Source organism: Erinaceus europaeus, chromosome 14 (assembly GCF_950295315.1).
Source record: "Erinaceus europaeus chromosome 14, mEriEur2.1, whole genome shotgun sequence".
Classification (NCBI taxonomy): Eukaryota; Metazoa; Chordata; class Mammalia; order Eulipotyphla; family Erinaceidae; genus Erinaceus; species Erinaceus europaeus.
Genome location: NC_080175.1, coordinates 25205901 through 25231284, shown reverse-complemented (window position 1 = coordinate 25231284; position 25384 = coordinate 25205901). Strand labels below are relative to the sequence as shown.

General features: G+C 41.1%; 1 protein-coding gene across 3 annotated transcripts in view; it reads right to left on the bottom strand.

Annotated features, from left to right (window-relative positions):
* Positions 1-698: 698 nt before the first annotated feature.
* PCGF6 (polycomb group ring finger 6) overlaps positions 699-25384 on the bottom strand; it is a 37351-nt gene continuing 12665 nt past the window's right edge. The window contains exons 7-10 of one of the 3 annotated variants that reach the window (XM_007530589.3): positions 23528-23555; positions 12417-12515; positions 7501-7587; positions 699-1418 (exon numbers count right to left, since the gene is read on the bottom strand). In XM_007530589.3, the coding sequence (XP_007530651.1) occupies positions 1362-1418; positions 7501-7587; positions 12417-12515; positions 23528-23555 (271 nt within the window). In that variant the 3' untranslated portion in view covers positions 699-1361. The remainder of the gene's footprint in view (positions 1419-7500; positions 7588-12416; positions 12516-23527; positions 23556-25384) is intronic. The other 2 variants (XM_060171399.1, XM_060171398.1) reach the window with 2 other exon arrangements.

The following is a 25384-nucleotide window of genomic DNA, read 5'->3' as shown; positions in this document are numbered from 1 at the left end:
CCCTGCCCCAATCCTTGTTCAATTGTAACTGTTTTTTTTTTTCTTTTTGCCTCCAGGGTTCTCAATAGGCCTTGGTGTCTGCACTATGAGAATCCACTGCTCCTGGAGGCCATTTTCCCCATTTTTGTTGCCCTTTTTGGTGTTATTGTTGCTATTGCTATTGTTGTCATTGCTGTTGTTGAATTGAACAGACAGAAATCGAGAGAGGAGTCTATGAAATATTTCTTTCAGAATTTATCACAATGCCAATAAGAAGTAAAATGTTTAAAACTGAAATCTTTGCATGCAAGTGAGTTCTGAAACATGTAATTGTTTATTCTGGGACAAAGGAATAGGGAAAACAAGCACTGAACTATCATGCTGAGGAAACAGTAATTATTCTGTAGATGTCTCAAACTCACTCAAAATTTTTTTGGGGGAGTATTATCTTTATTTGACAGAGATAGCCAGACAGACAGAGAGAAAAAGAAACAGACACCTGTAACAATGCTTCACCACTCGTGAAGCTTTCTTCCTGCAGGTGAGGACTAGGGGCTCAAACCCAGATCCTTGCGCATTGTAACATGTGCTCTACCACCCAGCCCCCAGATTTTCAATTAGTTTCAGAAGCAACACCATTACAAGTGTCACCAATCACACAGTGTATTCAAATAAAATGAATGTTAATCAGATTAACATAATGTTGCAAAGAAGCATCCTCTGTTGTTGTAAAATTTATTAATCTTTATTACACTGAAGGACTGGAGTACAGATCATAAGCCCTCCAGGACACATAGTCATAATTCATCCCTTTTAGAAGTATTATTATACCTTTAGTAGTGTCGCTGGTATTATTTAAAAAAAAAAAAAGAAAGGAGGTTCAAAATCTAATAGCAACATACAAAAGTAGTCAACAGTTTTGGTCACTGCCTGAAAGAGACACAGACTGGCTTTGCATCTTCAGTTCAAAAGTCTTTCCAGAGGATGATTGATCAGATGATACTGTTTGAGAATAGAATCCCAAGCAACTTGAAAGGGATACAATTGGCTCAATGAAGAAAATAGTAACTGGTTTATCTAAAAAATTAGGAAGTAAAATCAATTGTCTAAGTACTTGAAATCACAAGGGATTTAAACATTCAGTGCTGTGAAATTTTCCCCTGAGCTGTGAATGCTTTTTCGTTTTTTACACATAGTCTCTAGTAAGACAGATGCATTTCATCATTCCAAGTTGTACTTATAAATGCTTTTAATTCATGGTGCTGAAAACTGATATGTCTTCTACAGCACAAAGTAGTATCAATTGCATGTTTTATAAAAATCTTTGGTGAGATGCAATCCTGCAAAGGTCTTCTTATTTTGTTTCCTTCCACATAGAATCTTCAAGTGATTTTCAGAGGAGATACTACAAGACCATAATGAAGGACCAGCAGACCATCCTGAAGGAGGGGGGAAAATATTTAGCAGTTATTTGATATCAGTTATAAAAATGACCAAGCCGAATCCATTAAAAAAAAAGACATTTCTATTTACTATAAAAAAAAAAACAGAGCATCACTCTGGCATATGCAATGCCAGGGACCAAATTCAGTCCCATGTTCTGCCACTGAGCTATGTCCCAGACCATGCCGGTTAATTTTTCTTAAGTCAACACTAATGTGAAAGTCTTTGATTTAGAAAGAACAAAAGGGAGGCCGGGTGGTTGCGCACTTGGATGAGCGCACATATTACATGTGCAAGAACCCGGTGTGAGCCTTCAGTCTCCACCTGCAGGGGAAAGCTTCGCAAGTAGTGAAGCAGGGCTGCAGATGTTTCTCTGTCTCTCTTTCTATCACCCCACTTGTCAATTTCTGGCTTTCTCTATCCAAAAAATAAATAAAGATAATTTAAAAAATTTTAAAAAGAGAGAAAGAACAAAAAGTTCAAGATAAACTTGTTTATTCACTTAGCTGATCAGTGAAGATTCCTTGTCAATGTCCCTTTTCTTTTTTTTTTTTAATTGTTGTTGTAGCTACTGTTGTTGATGTCGTCATTGTTGGACAGGACAGAGAGAAACGGACAGAGGAGGGAAAGAGAGAGGATGAGAGAAATATAGACACTTGCAGACCTGCTTCACTGCCTGTGAAGCAAACCCCCTGCAGGTGGGGAGCCAGGGGCTCAAACTGGGATCCTTACGCCGGTTCTAGCACTTTGCGCCACGTGCGCTTAACCCGCTGTGCTATCGCCCAATTCCCCAATGTGCCTTTTCTAATGATTCAGAAGACAATTCTGAAACCAGTTATTAAGGTTCTCAAAAAAGAACTAAAAGAGATACACCTTTCTTTCTGCGTAAACTACTTAGCAGACCACCCAAGCACCAGGCTTACCTAAAAAGAGCATCATAAATCTACTCAGAAATGAGACATTCATTTCCACAGAAACGTAATTCACTTTTTTTTTCAGTTCACTCTTTTAAGTGAGAAAATCTTGAACTCTTACCAATTTAATGGAAGCTTAAAATATGCTATACATGGGAGTTGGGCAGGAGCACAGCGGGTTAAGTGCATGTGGCACAAAGCGCAAGGACCGGCATAAGGAACCCGGTTTGAGGCCCGGCTCCCCACCTGCAGGAAAGTCGATTCACAAGTGGTGAAGCAGGTCTGCAGGTGTCTTTCTCTCCCCCTCTCTACCTTCCCCTCCTCTCTCCTATCCAACAACAATGACATCAGTAACAACAACAGTAATAACTACAACAATAAAACAACAAGGGCAACAAAAGGGAATAAATATATATATATCATACATTTTGTCTCCTTAAAGACTATCTGATGTGATTTATTTAACTGTGTGTGTGTGTATATATATATATTTAATATATTATATATATATGTATGTATATATATACATTATATATATGTATTTAATTATAGTTTACTTATTAATTAGAGATAAAGATAGAATCAAAGCATCACTCTGGTACATGTGATGCCAGGGATCTAACTCAGAAGCTCATGCTTGAAAGTCCAGCACCTCAACCACTGCACCACCTCCTGGCCACATGTGATTTAACTTTCCTCAGTATCATCCAAAACGAACATTATAAATAGTAACTCTACACTGCTGTCCTCTGAAGTCATTGGGTAATCTTACCATATATAAATAACTCCGGGGGTTGGGGGGGGTCAGGCAGTAGCGCAGAGGGTTAAGCGCACATGGTGCAAAGTGCAAGGACCCGGCGTAAAGATCCCTGTTCGAGCCCCGGCTCCTCACAGAGAAGGAGAGAGAAAGATAGACACCTGCAGACCTGCTTCACCATTTGTGGAGCGACACCCCTGGCAGGTGGGGAGCCGAGGGCTCGAACAGGGATCCCTGTGCTGGTCCTTATGCTTGAAGCCATATGTGCTTAACATGCTACACTACCGCCTGACCCCCACTCTTTTTTTTTTTTTAAATTTATTTATTTTTTATTTTTTTTTTATTTAAGAAAGGATTAATTAATAAAACCATAGGGTAGGAGGGGTACAACTCCACACAATTCCCACCACCCAATCTCCATATCCCATCCCCTCCCCAGTAGCTTTCCCATTCTCTATCCCTCTGGGAGCATGGACCCAGAGATCCCCACTCTTAACTCTTTTTTGTGGTCACCAAGACTGTACCAAGCAAGCAATTTACATATATATTATATATATATATATTTAATTATTACTTTTGATAGATGGACAGAAATTGAAAGGGGGGGGTATAGAGAAGGAAAGAGAGAGATAACTGCAGCCCTGTTTTATAGTTTGTGAAGCTGCCCCTGCAGGTAGAGACAGGAGGCTTGGGGACCCAGGTCATTGTACATGGTAATATGTATGCTCAACCAGTTGTACCACTTGGCACCTTTTAAAAAAGTGTTTTTTAAATAAAATATTTATTTACTGGATAGAGACAGAGAGAAATTGAGAGGGAAGATAGGATGAGCTAGAGTGAAGCTGTGGCCCTGCTTCACTATTTGCAAAGCCTTCTCCCTTGCAGGTGGAGACCAGGGGCTTAAACTGAGGTCCTTGGGCATTGTAACTTGTCTGCTCAGTCAAGTGGACCACCACTCTGCCCCCTGTACTTCTTATTAAAAGGGAAGACCCAATGTGCAGCAGACAGTGAATTTACTCTGAACGACCTAGAAACAAAGTGGAAGCGGACATGTCTGGAATTTCCAATCCTATCTACCTGTTACTCCTATCTTTTTCATCTTTGTTAAGCTCTTCCATGGCCTTTAGTTCTCATTCAATATTCAACTCATTGTAATTTGGCTTCTGTTCCTGGGAAGTCCAATGAATTCCAAGAGGGTTTAAAATTTTTAATGTGGGGCCAGGTGGTGGCGCACCTAGCTAAGTGTTCACATTACAGTGCACAAGGATCCAGGTTCAAGGCCCTGGTCCCTACCTGAAGGGGAAAAGCTTCACAACTGGTCAAGCAGGGCTGCAGGTGTCTATCTGTCTCTCTTCCTTTCTATCTCCCCTTCTCTTGTCAATTTCGCTCAGTTTCCATTCAATAATAAATAAATAAAAATTTTAAAAAGTAATGTTCCTAGTGGGAGGCCAGGAAAACAATATAAATAAATATGTGATTTAGGACTGGGGAGGTGGCTTAATGGGTAAAGCACATGACCTCGATGAAGACGCTCTGGGCTCAATGGCTGACGCCACATGAGAGCACGAAAGGCTACAATGCGAACAAATAAGAAATGGTTACTGACTCAGTGCTAGGGAGAGGAAATGACTGAAAAGAGGACGAGAGTTTCTGGGGTTGATGACAGTGCTCCAGACCGCAAAGGGTTTGAGTTAAACAGGTAAGTCATTTTAAAAAATACAGTTCTTACCTGATTTGATAGGACAGAGAGAAACTGAGAGGGGAAGGGGAGATAGAAAAGAAAAACACCTGCAGCACTGCTTCACCGCTAGTGAAGCTCCCCTCTGTAGGTGGCAACTAAAGGCTTAAACTCAAGTCCTGGTGCATGGTAATGTGTGAACTCAACTGGGCATGTCACTGCCTAGACCCAGGTATATCACTCAAAAATATTTATTCTATTTTTATGAGAGATGAGAGATAGATAGATAAAGAAACCAACTATAGCACTGCTCAGCTCTGGCTTATGGTGGTGCTGGGAAGTGCAGCCTCACGCATAAAAGTCTTTTTGCATAATCATTATGCTGTCTCCCTGGCCCACAAGAAGATCCAATCATTCCCCAGCACCACCATAAGATGGAATTAAGCAGTGCTCTGGTAACCAAAACAGAGGCCTCAGGTTCAATCCCAGGCATCACCATAAACCAGAGCTGAACAGTGCTCTGATCTGTCTCACTCTTTCTCATAAGAATAGATCTTTAAAAAATATATATTTAAAAAAATAAATAAATAAATCATAGATTCTATCTTGCTCGCTTTATCGTCACATTTATTTATTTATTTATTTATTTATGCCTGCACAATGAATCTACTACTCCTAGTGGCCATTTTCCTCTCCTCTCCTTGTTTCTTTCTTTCTTTCTTTCTTTCTTTCTTTCTTTCTTTCTTTCTTTCTTTCCTTCTTTCTTTCTTTTTGCCTCCAGGGTTATCACGGGGGCTCGGTGCCTGCACTATGAGTCCACTACTCCTGGAGCCCATTTTTTTTGCCATTGTTGTTGTTATTGTTGGATAGGACAGAAAGAATCGAGAGAGGAAGGGAGGACAGAAAGACAGAGAGGAGAGAAAGGGGGAGAGAAAGACAGACAACTGCAGACCTGCTTCACCACCTGTGAAATGATCCCCCTGTAGGTTGGGAGCTGGGATCCTTAAGCCAGTCCTTGTATTTCATGCCATGTGCGTTTAACCCCATGCCCTACTGCTCAGCCCCCCTTTTTTCTCTTTCTTTTAATAGGAAAGAAAGAAATTGAGAGAGAGGGTAAGATAGAGAGGGAGCAAGAAAGAGACACCAACCAGCAAACCTGCTTCACCACTTGTGAAGTGTCCCCCTGCAGGTAGGGAATAGTGGTTTGAATGCAGGTCTTTGTGCATGGTAATGTGTGTGCTCAAGCGCCCATCTTGTTCTTTCATTTGTCTTGACCAGATTCATATTATAGTCACACTCACCCTATAGGTTAAGATAAGGCAGGCGAGGGAGTCGGGCAGTAGCACATAGCGCAAGGACTGGCATAAGGATCCCGGTTCAAGCCCCTGGCTCTCCACCTGCAGGGGAGTCGCTTCACAGGTGGTGAAGCAGGACTGTAGGTGTCTATCTTTCTCTCCTCCTCTCTGTCTTCCCCTCCTCTCTTCATTTCTCTCTGTCCTATCCAACAACAACGACATCAATAACAACAAGAATAACTACAACAATAAAAAAAAAAATTGAGAAAAAAAAAAGATAAGCCAGGCAAGATACCTCACTTATAATATACCTGCCTTGTTAAGCGCACAAGCCAGGTTCATGTCCCCAGCAGACCACATAGGAATGCTTTGGTACTGGGTGAAGCTTTGGCACTATGAGGCCTCTCTGTCTGCCAGTGTCTGTCTCTCTCTCAGTCCTTGCACTTTGCTTCATGTGTACTTAACAGCTGCGCTACCGCCCGACGCCTCTCTCTAATATTTATACCTTCGCTTATTACCTCTTGAGTAAGAAATGATATATGAATATAACCCAATGAGTAAGTCTAATGTGTCTTGAATATATTTGCAGACACATTTGCCCAGTAGCCCTTAAAACTTTAATCCAGGGGTGTATCTGGTTAAGCTCACAAATTCCCATGACAAGAACTTGGGTTCAAGCTCCCAGACCCCCAGCTACAGGGGAAAAGCTTCATAAGCAGTGAAGCAGTGCTGCAGGGGTGTGTGTGTGTGTGTCTATTTCCTCTTCCCTTTCATTTTTTCTGTCTCTATCCAATTAGAAAAAAAGAAGAAGAAAGAAACCCCTAATGCAGAGACAGCAAGCTCAGTCAGCATTAGAGCACAAAAGGACTTGCATGTCTGAGGCTCCAAGTCAGCTCCTTAGCAGCAATGTAAGAGCTACGGGGTGATCCTCTCTGTCTCCCTTTTCTCCCCACCCACATCTCTTTCTCCTCTTACAAAATAAATAAATCATTTAAAAAATTACCCTAAGAGTATTAGACAGAAAAAAAAAAGAGAGAGAGAGAAAAAAAATCTCTAGAATCAAAGTGCCTAGGGTTTCAGCTCTTGCTCACTGACTAACCCATAGCGGGCACATGATATGTCCTTCCTGTCAGTCAGTTTCCTTGTCCTTATGAATAGGGGTTGGGGTGGAGTCCCGCAGTATAACACATACCGTGTATGTATGAGGTTCTGGGTTTGAACCTTGGCATTCATAAAACAGAGCAGTACTCTGATCTCTTTCTCATAATAAATGAAACAAGTGACAGATAAAGGAATACCTACCTCACAGAATTATGTCTAATATTAGCTCATACAAACTATACGGAACAGTACCTGATATCCAGTAAGCAGTCAATAAATACTACAGCTTTATAGATAACATGAAATGGCAAAGACGTGGTAAATCAGACCTACTTGCATTGCTGCATCACCTATAGCTCGTCGAATCTCCTTTAGAGTTTGATAGCGCTCCAGTAAGTGATCACCACAGATGATATCAACCTGTGGGTAAGCAATAGTGTCATGTCAGGTGGCTATCTGTGTCAAACAGGCATGTGAAAAAAATTAACATGACTTTCTATAATGGCTTTTGCTATTTTATTTTTAAAAAAATATTTATTTATTCCCTTTTGTTGCCCTTGTTGTTTTACTGTTGTAGTTATTGTTGTTATTGATGTCGTTGGATAGAACAGAGAAATGTAGAGAAGAGGGGAAGACAGAGAGGGAGAGAAAGACAGACACCTGCAAACCTGCTTCATTGCTTGTGAAGCGACATCCCTGCAGGTGAGGAGCCAGGGGCTTGAACCAGGATCCTTATGCCAGTCCTTGCGCTTTGTGCCACGTGAGCTTAACCCGCTGCACTACCGCCTGACTCTCACTATTTTGTTTTAGACTCATTACTCAAGAAAGATTTTAGAAACTTTTTTTTTTCCTCCAGGGTTATTGCTGGGCTCGGTGCCTGCACCATGAATCCACCGCTCCTGGAGGCCATTTTTTCCCCCTTTTGTTGCCCTTGTTGTTGTAGCCTCGTTGTGGTTATTATTATTACCACTGTTGATGTTGTTCGTTATTGGATAGGACAGAGAGAAATGGAGAGAGGAGGGGAAGACAGAGAGGGGGAGAGAAAGATAGATACCTGCAGACCTGCTTCACCGCCTGTGAAGCGACTCCCCTGCAGGTGGGGAGCCAGGGGCTCGAACCGGGATCCTTATGCCAGTCCCTGCGCTTTGCACCATGTGCGCTTAACCCACTGCGCCACGGCCCGACCCCCTTTAGAAACTTTTTACAAAGAAAGAAAGAAAGGAAGGAGGGAGGGAGGGAGAGAAGGAAGGAAGGAAGGAAGGAAGGAAGGAAGGAAGGAAGGAAGGAAGGAATGGAGGGAGGGAGGGAGGGAAAGTAAAATGGTATGGTCAGGGCATTGGCTCAGTGGATAAAGCATTAGACTCTCAAGTATGAGGTTCTTAACTGGATCCTTGGCAACTCATGTACCAGAATGATCTCTGGTTCTTCCTCTCTCCTCCTATCTTTCTCATTAATAAATAAATAAGGGGCCGGGTGGTGGCGCACCTGGTTAAGCGCACACATTGCAGCACACAAGGACCCAGGTTCAAGCCTCTGGTCCCCACCTGCAGGGAGAAAGCTTTATGAGTGGTGAAGCAGTGTTACAGGTGTCTCTCTCCTCCTCTCTCCTTCCATTCCCCCTCAATTTCTGGATGTCTCTAGCCAATAAACAAAGATAATTAGAAAAAAATTTTAATTCCATGATAAAATGATTAAAGGAGTATTATATAATGCTTGAAAAAGGCACTCTCATTGCTTGCATGATTTTCTTTCAAAGAATATCTCATTTTCCAACTTAAAAACCAGGGAGTCGGGCGGTAGCACAGCGGGTTAAGCGCACATGGCACAAAGCGCAAGGATCAGCGTGAGGATCCCGGTTCGAGCCCCCGGCTCCCCACCTGTAGGGGGTTGCTTTACTGGTGGTGAAGCAGGTCTACAGGTGTCTATCTTTCTCTCCCTCCCTCTCTGTCTTCCCCTCCTCTCTCCATTTCTCTCTGTCCTATCCAACAACAACGACATCAATAATAACTACAACAATAAAAAGCAAGGGCAACAAAAGGGAATAAATAATAAAAAAATAAATATTAAAAAAAGTCAAATACCAACTTAAAGTACACACCAAGAAAACTTACACTACTTTGCTTTTTTTTTTTTTCATTTCATGGGGGTGGGGAAGGTAATGGTTTATAGGGAACAATCTTTATTTTTTTTTGCCTCCAGGGTTGGTTATTACTGGGGCTCGTTGCCTGCACCACAAATTCACTGCTCCTGGAGGCCACTAATCCCCATTTTTGTTGCCCTTGTTGTTGTTGTTTTCATTGCCAGATATGACAGAGAGAAGTCGAGAGAGAAGGGGAAGACAGAGAGGGCGAGAGAAAGATAGATAAGCGACCTTCCCTGCAGGTAGGGATCCTTTTGCCTGTCCTTGTGCTTCACGCCATGTGTGCTTAACCCCTTGCGCTACCTCCTGGCCCCCAGGAATAATCTTTTTAAAAAAGTTTTTGGGGGAGTCAGGCAGTAGTACAGCGGGTTAAGCACAGGTGGCGCAAAGCGCAAGGACTGGCAAAAGGATCCCGGTTTGAGCCCCCGCTCCCCACCTGCAAGGGAGTCACTTCACAGGCAGTGAAGCAGGTCTGCAGGTGTCTATCTTTCTCTCCCCTTCTCTGTCTTCCCCTCCTTTCTCCATTTTTCTCTGTCCTACCCAACAATGACAACATCAACAATAATAACTATAACAACAATAAAAACAACAAGGGCATCAAAAAGGAAATTAATTAATTAATTAAAAAAAAGTTTTTGTGGTGCATGTGAAATACCATAGATCGGGTTCCCAGACCCATTTTTTTTTTTCATTTTTAATTTAGAGAGGGAAAGAAAGGGAGCAAGAGGGGAGATTGAGACACAGAGATGGGGAGATAGACCATCTATCTATCTATCTCTATCTATTTATATCGATATATCTATATATTACAGCACTGCTCCATTTGGAGGGCTCCCAATGCCATCCTTGCTGTCTCTGCTTCACTACTTGTGAAGCGTCTTGTCTGCTTAAGATCAAGTCCAAAAGGAAAATATAGTAACTTGGAACTGGGAGACACCTCACCCAGTAGGGTTTTTTTTCCCTTTTTTTTTCACAGCCTATATTTATTTATTTATTTTATTGAGAAAGCTCTTTTCCTACCTAAAAAGTCACCTCAGAGCAGGAAAAAAAAAAAAAAGTCTATTGGGTGAGCTATCTCCCAGTTCCAGGTTACTATATTTTTCTTTTGGACTCAAATCTTAACTCCTAGAGATTAGCCAGTGATTCAGTTTGATGTGTACAGTTCTAGATGCAATGTGTGTGTGTGTAGATTTTTTTTTGTGTCTGTAAAAATGAGATTATGGTGGTCCGGGAGGTGGCGCAGTGATAAAGCTTTGGACTCTCAAGCATGAGATCCCAAGTTTGATCCCCGGCAGCACATGTGCCAGAGTGATGTCTGGTTCTTTCTCTCTCCCTCTGTCTTTCTCATAAATAAATAAAATATTTAAAAAAAAATGAGATTATGTTATGTATGTAATTCTGTAACAAAAAAGAAAAAGAAATAAACAAGCAAAAACCCAATGTACCATGGATATCTTTGATCAACTCTCTCTAATACCTATATAATGTTTTGTCTTCTAAGTATCTCAAAGGTTTGATGCTGGGTGGGGTATTTAATGTTTCAAATTTATAAACTGATTGAATTCTGACTTTGGGCTTAAATTGCTTAAGCACTTCTAAATGTAAGTTGTTGTTTTTACATTTACCTTTATTTACTTATTAGACAGAGACAGCCAGAAATCAAGAGGGTCTGAGGGGTGATAGAGAGGGAGACAGAGAGACACCTGCAGAACTGCTTTACCACTTGCAAAGCTTCCCCCCTTCAGGTGGGGACTGGGGACTCAAACCTGGGTCCTTGACATTGTAACATATGTGCTCAGCCAGGTATACTATCACAAGGCCCCCAATGTTATTTTTTTTTTTTAATACTAAGTTGCCTATGACCTTATACCAGATAGATCAGCATCACTGTCCTGTACTGATCAAATGTTTTTTGTACTAGTATTGGTGTTAGTAGACATCATTAGATGATATAAAGCATGGTGAGGTTAAATATAGTACAGTAAATCTTTTCTGTTGTTTGTTTAAGAACTTATTTATTTATTCATGAGAAAGATAAGAAAGAGAAGAACACTTGGAAGTAGTAAGAGGTGTAGGCATGACTTAAAAAGAAAATGACAGGACCATAGAAAAAATGGGCAAAAAAATAAATCTGTGTGTGTGTGTGTGTGTGTGTGTGTGTGTGTGTGTGTGTGTGTGTAATTTAGGAGTAATAGTCAACCCAGATGTGTGGTCTTGGGAGAGCTACAGTAGTTTCCAATGGAGGAAATGGGAATGTGGGACTCTGGTGCTGGGAAAGGTGTGGAATTATACCCATTGTTTTATAATTTCATAAGTTACTAATAAAAATTAGTAGAAAGATTCCCTGCCAGAGCTTTTTGGTGCCTGTGTAATTTCACTGCTCCTGGTGGGCTCCTGTTTTTCCTTTTTCAGTTTCACATAGAAACAGAAAGGGAGACCCACCTGTGTGATGGGAAGCTTCATGAGTGTGGAGCAGTGTTGTGTCTCTTCTCTCTGTTTCTCTCTAACTTTCTCTTTTTCTCACCCTCCATCAAATAAGAAAAAGGGGGTAGGGGAAAGACAGCTAAGAATGATGAAGCCATGTAGGCACCAAGCCCTAGCAATAACTGTGGTTAAAAAAAAAAAAGAAAGAAAGAAAGGGAGTCCGGCGGTAGCACAGTGAGTTAAGCGCAGGGACCGGCATAAGGATCCCGGTTCGAACCCCGGCTCCCCACCTGCAGGGGAGTCGCTTCACAGGTAGTGAAGCAGGTCTGCAGGTGTCTATCTTTCTCTCCTTCTCTCTGCCTTCCCTTCCTCTCTCCATTTCTCTCTGTCCTATCCAACAACGATGACTTCACTAACAACAACAATAATAACTACAACAAGGGCAACAAAGGGGAAAATAAATAAATATATTTTTAAAAAATAAGTAAATAAATAGAAACAAACATTAAGTCAAATATGACTAAAGTTGGAGTGAGAATCACTGTGCAGCAATATTCAATCAGTATCTCCAACACCTACAGATACTACTATGAGGAAAAGCTACATGAAAGCCTAGGCATGGCTCTTCAAAATGCTAAAGGTAGTCTGACAATTTTACTTGGCCCTTTATATACATGTACAATACCTGACAAGCTGGATCAAGACCCATTTTTCTTCTGAGGAATTTTTCTACATGCCCAATAGTTGCTTCTCCTGAAACTCGGACAAACTTCTTTTCCAATGGCTAGGGGGGAAAAAAATTCAGATGAAACTATTTTTCAGATTAAATATATAAAATATACATAAACCTTAATGTAAATTTTATAATAAAGGTGATTCAACAGACTTACAAAAGAATAGTTACTATGAAATTTGAGTTAAATTTAAAAAAGAAAAACAATATTTCTGCTTAGTTCCCTTTCTTTGAAAAGTACATAAAAAAGGAGAGCCTAGGGAGTCGGGCTGTAGCACAGCGGGTTAAGCGCAGGTGGCGCAAAGCACAAGGACCGGCATAAGGATCCCGGTTCGAGCCCCAGCTCCCTACCTGCAGGGGAGTCGCTTCACAGGCGGTGAAGCAGGTCTGCAGGTGTCTGTCTTTCTCTCCTCCTCTCTGTCTTCCCCTCCTCTCTCCATTTCTCTCTGTCCTATCCAACAATGACAACAACAATAATAACTACAACAATAAAACAACAAGGGCAACAAAAGGGAATAAATAAAATAAATATTAAAAAAAAAAAAAAGGAGAGCCTAGTTGTCATCATGAGACACTGATATGAACCAGACCAAATTGACAACTTCTTATGGTTTTTTTTAATGTAGGTATAGGAATCCTACACTAAATTCAGGTAACAAAGCATTAACTGCAGTATCTCAGCGTTCTCACAAGGACACTTCATTTCAAGTGGAACAGTGCTGTGCTATTTCTCCTCTCTCAAATAAAAAATGTCTAAAAAGTAAGTTCAGGCTTCCCTTGACAGATGACCTCACCAATGCTTCCTGAAACCTCATTTCTCTAGAACCCTACCCCACTAAGGAAAGACAGAAACAGGCTAGGGGGTATGGATCAACTTCCCAATGCCCATGTCCAAAGGAGAAGCAATTACAGAAGCCAGATTCCCACCTTCTGCACCCCAAAAATAATTTTGGCCAACCCTTACTCACTCCAAGGCTAACCTTATCAAAGCAAGGACTTGCAAAAGCTGAATAAGGGCAAGAGACTGGCATACTTCAACGATGACTCTTTAGTCACTATCAGGCCACCACATCAGCTAGGGGCCTATTCGGGGAGTCCTGAGATTCCCAAACAGACATGATGGGCCTAGACCTCGAATAAATCCTTCTCTCCATTGTTACTGGTCATCTCTATCAGAAACAACACAATAGACCCCTTTGTGGGCCCCCATAGGACCTTGGCCTCAACTTGGATCAATAACGGTAGAGACCTCCGAAGGGAAGATGGACAACATACTCTATCTACCACCTGAGGAAGATGAATCCTGAAATTGGGCTAGGTTGGAACGTCCTTACTCATGACCATAGAATGTGAGCTCAGATCTAGAGGGATGCAGAGATCACATAGGCTCCTATGCTGAATATGGGCCCCAGATCACATCAAATTGATGGGGTTTACAGCCAACAATATTTATACACCTTTCCCATATTTGGGAGCTACTCTCTTCCCAGATCCAGCTTTCTGGTCCTTTTTCCAGCCATGACATCATCTCCCCAGACAATAACTAGGATCCACCTGCATATCAGATTTCAGGCTCAGGGGAAAAACAAAAACAAAATACAAAAAAACCCAAAAAACTAATATAGTCATGGGCCCTTTGGAATATAACTAAAATAGGCCTACCAGCTATCTACAAAACGGAGACCTCCCCAACTCTTCATCTGCACTATTCCAGCCTTTAGGTTCATGATTAGTCAACAACTTGTTTGGCTTTATATGTTAACTCTCTTTTCAGCCACCAGGTTCCAGATGCTACCCTGATGCCAACCAGACTTTCCTGGACAGACAACTCCACCAATGTGTCCTAGAGCCCCCCTCTCCCAGAGCTCTGCCCCATTAGGGAAAGAGAGAGACAGGCTTGACCTGTCAACACCCATGTTCAGCAGAGAAGCAATTACAGAAGCCAGACCTTCCACCTTCTGCACCCCATAATGACCTTGAGTCCATACAACCCAGAGGGTTAAAAAATAGGAAAGCTATCAGGGGAGGGGATTTGATATGGAGTTCTGGTGGTGGGAATTGTACTCCTCTTATCCTATGGTCTCGTCAGTGTTTCCATTTTATAAACAAACAAACAAACAAACAAAAAATAATTAGCTCATATTAGTGACCTTGAGAGAACTATTGAAGTTTCTAGTGGAGGGGATGGGACACAGAACTCTGGTGGTGGGAACTGTATGGAATTATACCCCTATTATCTTACAATTTTGTAAATCACTAAAAAAATACTAAGTTCAAATAGGCTGCTTGCTGCAGTCCTCAGTTCATTCTTCAGTGTTACATTAAAAACATTAGGACTTCTTTTCACTTATTAATATAAATCTATATATACATTAAAATTAAAATGTCTTCAATTGTTCTAAAAGTATCCTTTATAAATTCATCTTATTTTAATCCAAGAGCTAATGAAGAATCACACATAGCATTTTGTTGACATGTCTCTACAACTGACTTTATTTCTCTTCTATTTTTTCTTTTTTTTTTGTTAGGTAGACAGAGAGAAATTGAGAGTGGGAAGATAGAGGAGAGGGAATTGGGCGGTAGCGCAGTGGGTTAAGCGCACGTGGCGCAAAGACCAGCATAATCATCCCAGTTCGAGCCACCAACGCACCACCTGCAGGGGAGTTCCTTTACAGCGGTGAAGCAGGTCTGCAGGTGTCTATCTTTCTCTCCCCCTCTGTCTTCCCCTCCTCTCTCCATTTCTCTCTGTCCTATCCAAGAAAGACATCAATAACTACAACAATAAAACAACAAGGGCAACAAAAGGGAATAAATAAATAAATAAATAAGAAAAAAGATATTTAAAAAAAGAGAAGAGAGAAAGACAGACACCCGCAGTCCTGCTTCAACACTCGTGAAGCGTCCCCGCTACAGGTGGGGAGTGAGGGCTCAAACCCAAGTCCTTGTGCACTGTAATGTGTGCATTCAACCAAGTTGCCGCCCTCTGCCCCTCAGCTTTACTATTTTTGTATGTTATTATTTTTTAAAGATTTTGTTTATTTATTAATGAGAAAGATAGGAGGAGAGAGAGAAAGAGCCAGTTATCACTCTGGTACATGTGCTGCCGGGGATTGAACTTGGGACCTCGTGCTTGAAAATCCAATGCTTTATCCATTGCACCACCTCCCAGATCACAGCTTTATTATTTTTTAAAATATGTATTTATTTTGGTGGGGCGGGCAGTAGCACAGTGGGTTAAGTGCACATGGCACAAAGCACAGGACCAGCCTAAGGATCCCGGTTCGAGCCCCCAGCTCTCCACCTACAGGGGGGCTGCTTCATGGGTGGTGAAGCAGGTTTGCAAGTGTCTATATTTCTCTCCTCCTCTCTCAATTTCTCTCTGTCCTATCCAACGACAACAGCAATGGCAACAACAAGGGCAAAAAATGGGAAAAAGTAGCCTCTAGGAACAGTGGATTCATGGTGCAGGCACTGAACCCCAGCAATAACCCTGGAGACGAAAAAAAAAAAAAAAAAAAGAGTGTGAGCGAGAGAGAGAGAAGATGTATTTATTTTATGAGAACTAGAGACTAGAACACTATCCATCATATGCAGGGCTAGGGATCAAACCTAAGATCTCTCACATTCAAGGGGTCTGCTCTACCCACTGAGACTCCTCCTCAGCCACTATAATCTCCTTTATAGTAAACAGTTCCGTCACTTTATAATCTTTAATGATACTGACATTTTTACAACTTTTTTCAGGGGGCCGGGCAGTGGTGCACCAGGCTAAGTGCACATAGTACAACTTTTTCCAGTATGATACATGGTAACTGTAATATTTATCATGCTGGGTAGTTGGCACAATGATACCATGATAGAGGTTCCTGGTTTAACCCCTGACACAATAGCCAGAATTTAGCAGTACTCTAGTTGAATGAAATAAAAGGGGAGAGGAGGGGAGGGAGGGTTATGTCATTTCAGTATGGAAATAGTTCCACCTAGTGGTGGAGCACACACCTTCTTGCCAGTGAGGCCCTAGTTTTGAGACCCAGCATGATATGGGTGCGTCACACACAGCATGTGGGAGGAGTTGCATAAATGGTGGCACAATACTGTAGTACCTCTTTGTTCTGTCTCTCACAAGGAATAAAAGAATGGGGCTGGAAACATAGCTCACAGGATAGTGAGTCTGCGTTGTCATGTGTACAATCCAGGTTTGAGCCTGGAGCCCACAGCACTGAAGGGAGTTTATCTCACTTTGCCTTTCTATGCAAAAGAGCTGACCTGGACAGGGGAAACACCAAAGATAGATAGACAGATAGAAATGCAGATAGTTGGGGGGGAAATGTGCTGAGGACGCTGCTGAGAATGGTGTCACACATGCATGAGGACCTGAGCTCATTTTCCTGATAGTGCGTTAAAATAACAAGGCTTGTCTGATAATAATACTGAAATGTTTATAGATGAAGTGGCAAAAAAGCTTATTTATCAGAGTATTGCTAGAAAATAGAAATATAATTGGGTATTAATTAATTAACTCTGGGTACACGGAGGTTATATTCTGTGTGCTTTTTTCAGTGTTTTTCTTTTCTCATAATTAAAAGTTAAAAAAGGGAGTCGGGCGGTAGCGCAGCGGGTTAAGCGCAGGTGGCGCAAAGCACAAGGACCGGCATAAGGATCCCAGTTCGAACCCCGGCTCCCCACCTGCAGGGGAGTCGCTTCACAGGCGGTGAAGCAGGTCTGCAGGTGTCTATCTTTCTCTCCTCCTCTCTGTCTTCCCCTCCTCTCTCCATTTCTCTCTGTCCTATCCAACAACGACAACAACAATAATAACTACAATAATAACTACAACAAGGGCAACAAAAGGGAATAAATAAATAAAATAAATATTAAAAAAAAAATTTTTTTTAAAGTTAAAAAAAAGATTCTTGGAAAAAAAAATGGAGTATTACTGCTTGATGAAATACTGGGGTTTTTGTTGTTTGTTACTGTTTTAAACAGGGATGGAGAATGAACCCAACATCTTCTGTCTGTGCTTTGCCGCTACAGTAATCTTCCTGGGCCAATTTTTCATTTTAGATTGGGGAAGAGGGGAGTATTCAAGGCACCACTCCACAGGCGTATAGTTCTGTTTAGTGCTTTCTTAGTGGCAGGATCAAACCCAGGACCTCGGTCATGTGAGTTGTGCATGCTACTGTTGAGTCTCCTCCTTGTTCCTGAAATTCAATTTAATAAGGCTTCTGTTTTATGCCACAGATATACTTGTTGAAAAGTTTAACACCAGGCATCAGCCTACTTGTATATATTTGCTTGAACTCAATTTAAGGTATAAGAACTGATTTTCTGCACAAGGATCCTGGTTCGAGACCCCAGCTCCCCATCTGCAGGGGAGTCGCTTCACAGGCGGTGAAGCAGGTCTGCAGGTGTCTATCTTTCTCTCCCCCTCTCTGTCTTCCCTCCTCTCTCCATTTCTCTCTGTTCTATCCAACAATGACGACATTAATAACAACAACAATAATAACTACAACAATAAAACAACAAGGGCAACAAAAGGGAAAATAAATATTTTTTTAAAAGGAACCGATTTTCTATATATATTCCCTTTTGTTGCCCTTGTTGGTTTTTCATTGTTGTTGTTTATGTTGTCGTTGTTAGATAGGATAGAGAGAAATGGAGAGAGATGGGGAGGACAGAGAGAGGGAGATAAATATAAACACCTGTATACCTGCTTCACCGCCTGTGAAGCGACTCCCCTGCAGATGGGGAGCTGGGGTCTCGAACCGCAATCCTTACTCCAGTCCTTGCGTTTTGCGCCACGTGCGCTTAACCTGCTGCGCTACCGCCCGACTCCCCCGATTTTCTTTTTTTAGTAAGTAGAAAATATATGGTCCAGGAGGTGGTGTAGTGGGTAAATCCTGAGTTGGATCCCCGACAGCACATGTACCACAGTGATCTGATTCTTCTTCTCTCTATCATCCTATTCCTCTCATTAATAAGTAACATAAATTCTGTAAATTAACAGGCTTCATCAATTAAAACTAAAAACAATATCTCAAGACAATGAGATTAATATAAAAAAGCCAGTTACCTATTCATTTAAAAAAAATTTATTTATTACTGGACAGATAATAAATACAGAGAAATTGAGAGGGGAGGGGGATAGAGAGGGAAAGAGACAGACACCTGCAGACTAGCTCCACCACTCGTGAAGCTTCTCCCCTGCAGGTGGGAACTAGGGGCTTGAACCTGTGTCTTTGTGCACTGTAATGTATGTGCTTAACTAGGTGTGCCACCGCCTGGCCCCTAGCTATTAGTTTTATCAACTCAAGACATATCTTTTTTTCTAATCTTATTTTAAATACATCTATCTACCTCCCATACCACTTACTTTCCTGTCCCCTCCCATTTCTCAGATTTATTTTAAAGCAAACTGTAGACATACCATTTCACCTGTGAATACTTCAGTGTGTTTCTCTAAAATAATTCTTTTTCAAAATATGGTATCATCATCACACTTTTAAGTCTTGATGTCTGGAAAATATCTAGAAAATCATCAATTTTTAACCTAGTATAAAAATAACTGTTTTTAGTGTTATCACTGTAGACAGAATAAAAATAAAAGATTTCAGAGGTTAGGGAGTTGGGTTAGAGGCAGAGCACAGAAGTCGCATGTGTGAGGTCCCAAGTTTAATCCCCAGCAGTGTACATGTTGGGGGCAATGTTGTGGGTTTCTCTCATTAAATAAACAAACAAACAAATAAAAGGGACTAGCAAAATAGCTTATTTGGATAGTGTGCCATTTTTTGCCAGGTTTGATCCTGGCTCCCACAGAACTGAAGTAAGCTGTGGTTTCTTTCCATCACTGTCTCTGTCTCTCTAGCTAAAAAAAGTTAGCCCTGAGCAATGAGGTCCCAGTGATGACAAAAACAAACACTAAAAATATTTCTTTGAGTAAAAATATGTACTATCCAGTGATTGATTCAAATTAACATTCAAACATAATCATAAATTATTCTTATCACATATATTTTTTTATTCTTAAAATGTATATATAAAAATAAAAACAATGCTCCCATTCATTTTCTACTGGATTAGACATGGCTACTTTTTAAATATTTATTTATTACTATTATGATTTTTATCATTTTATTGGTGGGTTAATGCTCTGCAGCATGGCTTCTGATAACAAAAGTCCAATTTCTCATCTGGTGACAGGTTGTCTGCAGAATATTTTTATTCCCAACTTAGGTCCTTTTCCATCCTCATGCACTAGGACCCTAGCACCCTCTCCACCTCCTCTTCTGCTCTTTCCTCAGTCCTTTACTCTGGTCCAGTACACCAAGATTTGTCTATTTATTATCAACATTAAGAAAGAACCGGAGCACCACTCTGCTTATGCAATGCCTGTAGATAGAACCCAGGACCTCATGCTTGTCTGACTAGTCACTGTACCAACTCCTGGGATGTCAGTTATTTTCATAATTTAACAGTTGTACTAAGACATAATTCAGGGATCCAGGAGATGGTTTACCTGCTGGAGTGCAAACTTTACCATGTGTGAGGACACAGGTTTGAGCCCCAGCACCATGTGATAGTGCCATGTGATGCTATGCTTCTCTGTCCCTTTCTGATACTAAAAGGTTAAAAAAAAATAGTCTACCTGGAGCAGAGCCCCCAACTCCCCACCTGCAGTGGGGGTTGTTTCACAAGTGGTGAAGCAGATCTGCAGGTGTCTTTCTCTCTCCCTACTCTTATCAACTGCTCTCTGTCCTGTCTAACAAAATGAAGAAGAAGAAAAAAAAGCTGCTAGGAGTAGTGGATTCATAGTGCAGGTACTGAGTCCCAGCAATAACTCTGGTGCCAAAAAAAGAGAGAAAGGAAGAAAGAGTTTACAGTCAGCAATATTTAGACCCCTTTCCCATATTAGGGAGCCACTCTCTTCCCTGATCCAGCTTTCGGGTCCTTTTTCCAGCCATGACATCATCTCCCCAGACAATAAATTGGATCCACCTGCATATCAGATTTCAGGCTCAGAGAAAGAAAAGAAAAAAAAAAAAAACTAGTATAGTCATGGGCCCTTTGGAATATAACTAAAATAGGCCTACTAACTATCTGCAAAATGGAGACCCCCAAACTCTTCATCTGAACTATTCCTTCCAGCCTTTAGGTTCAACTTGTTTGGCTTTATATGTTAACTCTCTTTTCAGCCACCAGGTTCCAGACGCTACCATGATGCCAATCAGACTTCCCTGGATGGACAACCCCACCAATGTGTCCTGGAGCCCCACTTCCCCAGAGCCCTGCCCCACTAAGGAAAGAGAGAGACAGGTTGGGAGTATGGATCAACCTGTCAATGCCCATGTTCAGCAGAGAAGCAACCACAGAAGCCAGACCTTTCACCTTCTGCATCCCACAATGACCCTGGGTCCATACTCCCAGAGGGTTAAAGAATAGGAAAGCTATCAGAGGAGGGGATGAGATGTGGAGTTCTGATGGTGGGAATTGTGTGGAGTTTTACCCCTCTTATCCTATGGTTTTGTCAATGTTTGTTTTTTATAAATAGAGTAGACAATAAAAATTAAAAGAAAGAAAGAAAGAAAGAAAGAAAGAAAGAAAGAAAGAAAGAAAGAAAGAAAGAAAGAAGGTCACTGGGAGTGGTGGATTCTTCATGTAGGCACTGAGTGCTAAGATCACCTTGGTAGCAAAAAGGAGGAGGAGGAGGAAGAGGAAGGGAGGGAGGGAGGTGGTGGAAAAAAGAGGAGGAGGAGAAGGAGGAAGAGGAGAGAGTAAGCACCAGTGGTAGCATTCTATTGGCATGGAGCCAAGAAAGACAGAAAGGAACAAAGAAAACAGAACGGAACACAATTCCCGTTTTTTTGTTGTTGCTGCTGGGGTCTCACTGCTCCAGGCTGCCATCTGCAGGCAGAGGAAGAGGGAGAGAGGGTGAGATGCCACAGCACAAAGCTTCCTCCATATGGCAAAGCAGGCACGCTAGCCTGGTGAGCTATCTTACCAGCCCTACGAATAAAAAATATTCTTAACAACCAAAATGAGACTATTCCAATTAGTAATTTTTCCCCATTTCTCCTCTTGTTTTCATGAATATTCTTGGATGGACCTTAAAAAAATCATGTTGAGTGAAATAAGTCAGAAACAGAAGGATGACTATGGGATGATCTCACTCTCAGGCCGAAGTTGAAAAACAAGATTAGAAAAGAAAACACAAGTCGAACCTGAAATGGAATTGGAGTATTACACCAAAGTAAAAGACTCTGGGGTGGGTGGGTGGGTAGGGAGAATACAGGTCCATGAAAAATGATGAATGAAATAGTGGGGGTTGTATTTTAAAATGGGAATCTGGGGAATGTTATGCATGTACAAACTATTGTATTTACTGTTGAATGTAAAGCATTAATTCCCCAATTAAAATAAATAAATAAATAAATAAAATCTTTAAATAAAAATTTAAAAAATGAATTATTTATTTATTTATATATTTATGATCCCAAGTAACTATCAGATCTGACTTAATCCTTTTTGGCCCCCTTGATTTAACCCTTAAAAAAAAAAAGTCATCTTAATAGGGGCTGGGCAGTGGTGACCTAGTTGGGTGAACATGTAACAGTGTGCAAGGACATGAGTTCAAGCCCCTAGTTCCTCACCTACAGAGAACTTTAAGGGGACTGGGTGGTGGTGCACCTGGTTGAGCACACATGTTACAATGTGCAAGGACCAGGGTTCAAGCCCCCAGTCCCCACCTGCAGGGGGAAAGCTTTGCAAGTGATGAAGCAGGGCTATAGCTATCTCTCTATTTCACTCCCTTTCTATCCCCCCTTCCTTCTTGAATTCTGGCTGTCTCTATGCAATAAATAAAATTTTTAAAAAAATTTTAAAAAAGGAAGAAGTTTTAAGAGTGGTGAAACAGTGCTGCAGGTCTCTCTCTCTCTCTCTTTCCCCACCTTGCTTGTTATTCTTAATTTCTCTCTGTCTCTAATCAATCTCATAATAAATATAAAAAATATTGAAAAAAAAACTGAAAAAGTCACCTTTTTCTGGATGACTCATATTATGGGAACTATACTGAGGTCAATGTTCAATGGCACCTGTGTTACTAAAACCTTTAGGACAACTCTGAACTGTAGTATGTTAGCAAGAAGTTCTGTCTACGTCTAAAGTTCAGTCAGTGACTGAAGCACAAGTTAGGGCAGGCTAACTAACCTGAGGCAAAAATGTTGCATGCAAATACAATTTTAAGCTTATACTTAACTCTAAACACCAATCATGTAAAGAAATCTTTTTTTTTCTTTTTTTGCCTCCAGGATTGCTGCTAGGCTCACATGGTGCCAGCACTATGAATCCACCACTCCTGGCAACCATTTCTTTCCTTTTTTTTTTTTTTTCATTCAATAGGACATAGAGAAATTAAGAGGGGAGGGAAAGATCCAGAGGGAGAAAGAAAGATAAGAACCTGCAGATCTACTTCACTGCTTGTCAAGTGTCCCCGCTGCAGATGGGGAGCAGAGGCTCAAACCTGGGTCCTTGCATTTGGTAATATGTGTGCTTAACGGAGTGCACCAATGCCCACTCTACCCCCCAATTCTTTAACAGCATTTTTTTTTAATCACCAGATGAACACGATTTAGTGTCAGAGGTTTTTTCCCCCCCATCAGGGTCATTGCTGGGGCTCAGGTCCACATAGTAAGTCCACCTTTTTTCTTTGAGAAGGATAACAGAAAGGAGAGACACCTGAAACAGTGCTCTGCCAGTTGTGAAGCTTTCCCTCCTATAAACTGGGACCTGGAGTTTGGTCCTGGGTCCTTAATGTGCGCACTCTGCCAGCTGTGCCACTGCTCCTGCCTTCCTGCCAATTTTTTTAAGACCACTCTTCTAAATAGCAAAAAATCTCTACTAAACTCTTTTCTTTATAAACTTATGAGGGCATTAATTCATTTCATATCATAGCAACTTTTATTTACAACACTGTGTTATAACTGGGTGGAATTGCCATCTGTTGATTATTTGGCAGAATTGTCTGTTACAGAATCCTATTATGAGACAAATGAAAAGTAAAAATAAAATACCTTAAAATGTCCCGTGCCTTCATTAGCACTGAAAAATGAGAGCAGAATTCATTAATAAAATATTTCAAACTATATGTTTAGTCACATAACAAAAGTAAAACAACACAAATAAAACTATTTGAGGAGCATCAAGTTAAACTTAAAACACGACAACCTAGCACTTTAGGAAATCAAAGTATTATAGTTGTCGTTCCTGCTACCTAGTGGGAAGACAGAGGGAGTTCTGTTTTTTTTTTTTTCTTCCCTTCCAGGGTAATCTCTGGAGCTTGGTGCCTGCTCTGTGAATCCACTGCTCCTGGAGGCCATTTTTTTCCCCTTTTGTTGCTCTTGTTGTTCATCGTTGCTGTTATTATTATTGCTGTCATTGTTGTTGGATAGGACAGAGAAAAATGGAAAGAGGAGGGGAAGACAGAGAGGAAAGACAGACACCTGCAGACCTGCTTGTGAAGTGACTCCCAGACAGATGGGAAGCCAGTGGCTCGAACTGGGATCCTTACACTGGTCCTTGAGCTTCTTGTCATGTACGCTTAACCTGCTGTGCTACCACCTGGCCCCCTATGTTTTTGTTTGTTTGTTTTTTGGGGTTTTTTTTTGGTTTTTTAATTAATTAATTAATTATTAATGAGAAAGATAAAGAACCAGACATCATTCTGGTACATGTGCTGCTGGAGACTGAACTCGGGACCTCATGCTTGAGAATCCAGTGCTTCATCCACTGCCTCACTTCCCGGACCACTGTTTTTTTGTTTTTTTTTTTTTAACCAGAGCACTGCTCAGCTCTGGTTTATGGTAGTGCAGAAAAGATTAAACCTGGGACTTTGGAGCCTCAGGCATGAAATTCTCTTTGCATAACCATTATGCTGTCTACTTACTGCCCAAAAAGTAAGAGAGAGAGAGAGAGAGAGTGTGTGTGTGTGTGTGTGTGTGTGTGTATTTTTTTTTCTTTGGCCTTCAGAGTTATTGCTGGGGCTCCGGGCTCAGGGCTCAGTGCTGGCACTACATATCCACAGCTCCTGGAAGCCATTTTTCCTGATTTTTTTTTAATAGGACAGGACAAAGAAATTGAGGAGGGGAAGATAGAGAGGGGGAAAGAAAGACAGACACCTGCCAACCTGCTTCATTGCTTATGAAGTGACCCCCCTGCAGGTGGAGACCTGGGGACTTGAACCCCCATTCTTGCACAGGTCCTTGTGCTTTATACTATGTATGCTTAACCAGGTGTACTACTGGCCGACCCCCAAAATATATTCTTAGTATTTACATTTTACCCACATTTAGAATGCTAACATTTTTAGCTTAAAAAGTAAACTTTTTGCTTTATCACAATTAATGTAAGGGCAGGTGGTGGTGCACCTGGTTAAGCACTCATATCACAATTATTGTATTTTATTCCTCTGTAGTAACCTTTAAATGACAGGTTTCTCCAAGGTCACAAGTTTTCCTCTTGCTTTACTTATAGCATAAGCATTTGTACATGAGTTGCACAGGTGTCTTTCATTCTGAAGAAAAAAAGGATTTCCTGACTAAATCAGTTGCTTTTATATCATTAAGGAGACAAGAGGTATCACCTTTAGTCGAGTACCTACTTTGCACCATGCTTTCTAAGTCTTCCTATATCATTTAGTCCTCCTCCCAATAGCTCTGAGTATCAGCTATTAGTATTCTCGCTCTACAGATACAGGAGATTAAGCTCAGAGAAGATTAATAACTTGCTTAAGGTCACAGAACCAGTGAGTGCTAAAATTCATGTTCTTTCTTCTACATCATGCTGTGAAGAATAGGAACAACCACGGTAGAATCACCTCTGCAGCATTACTACAATGTAAGTATATTAAAGTATAACATTGATCATACAGG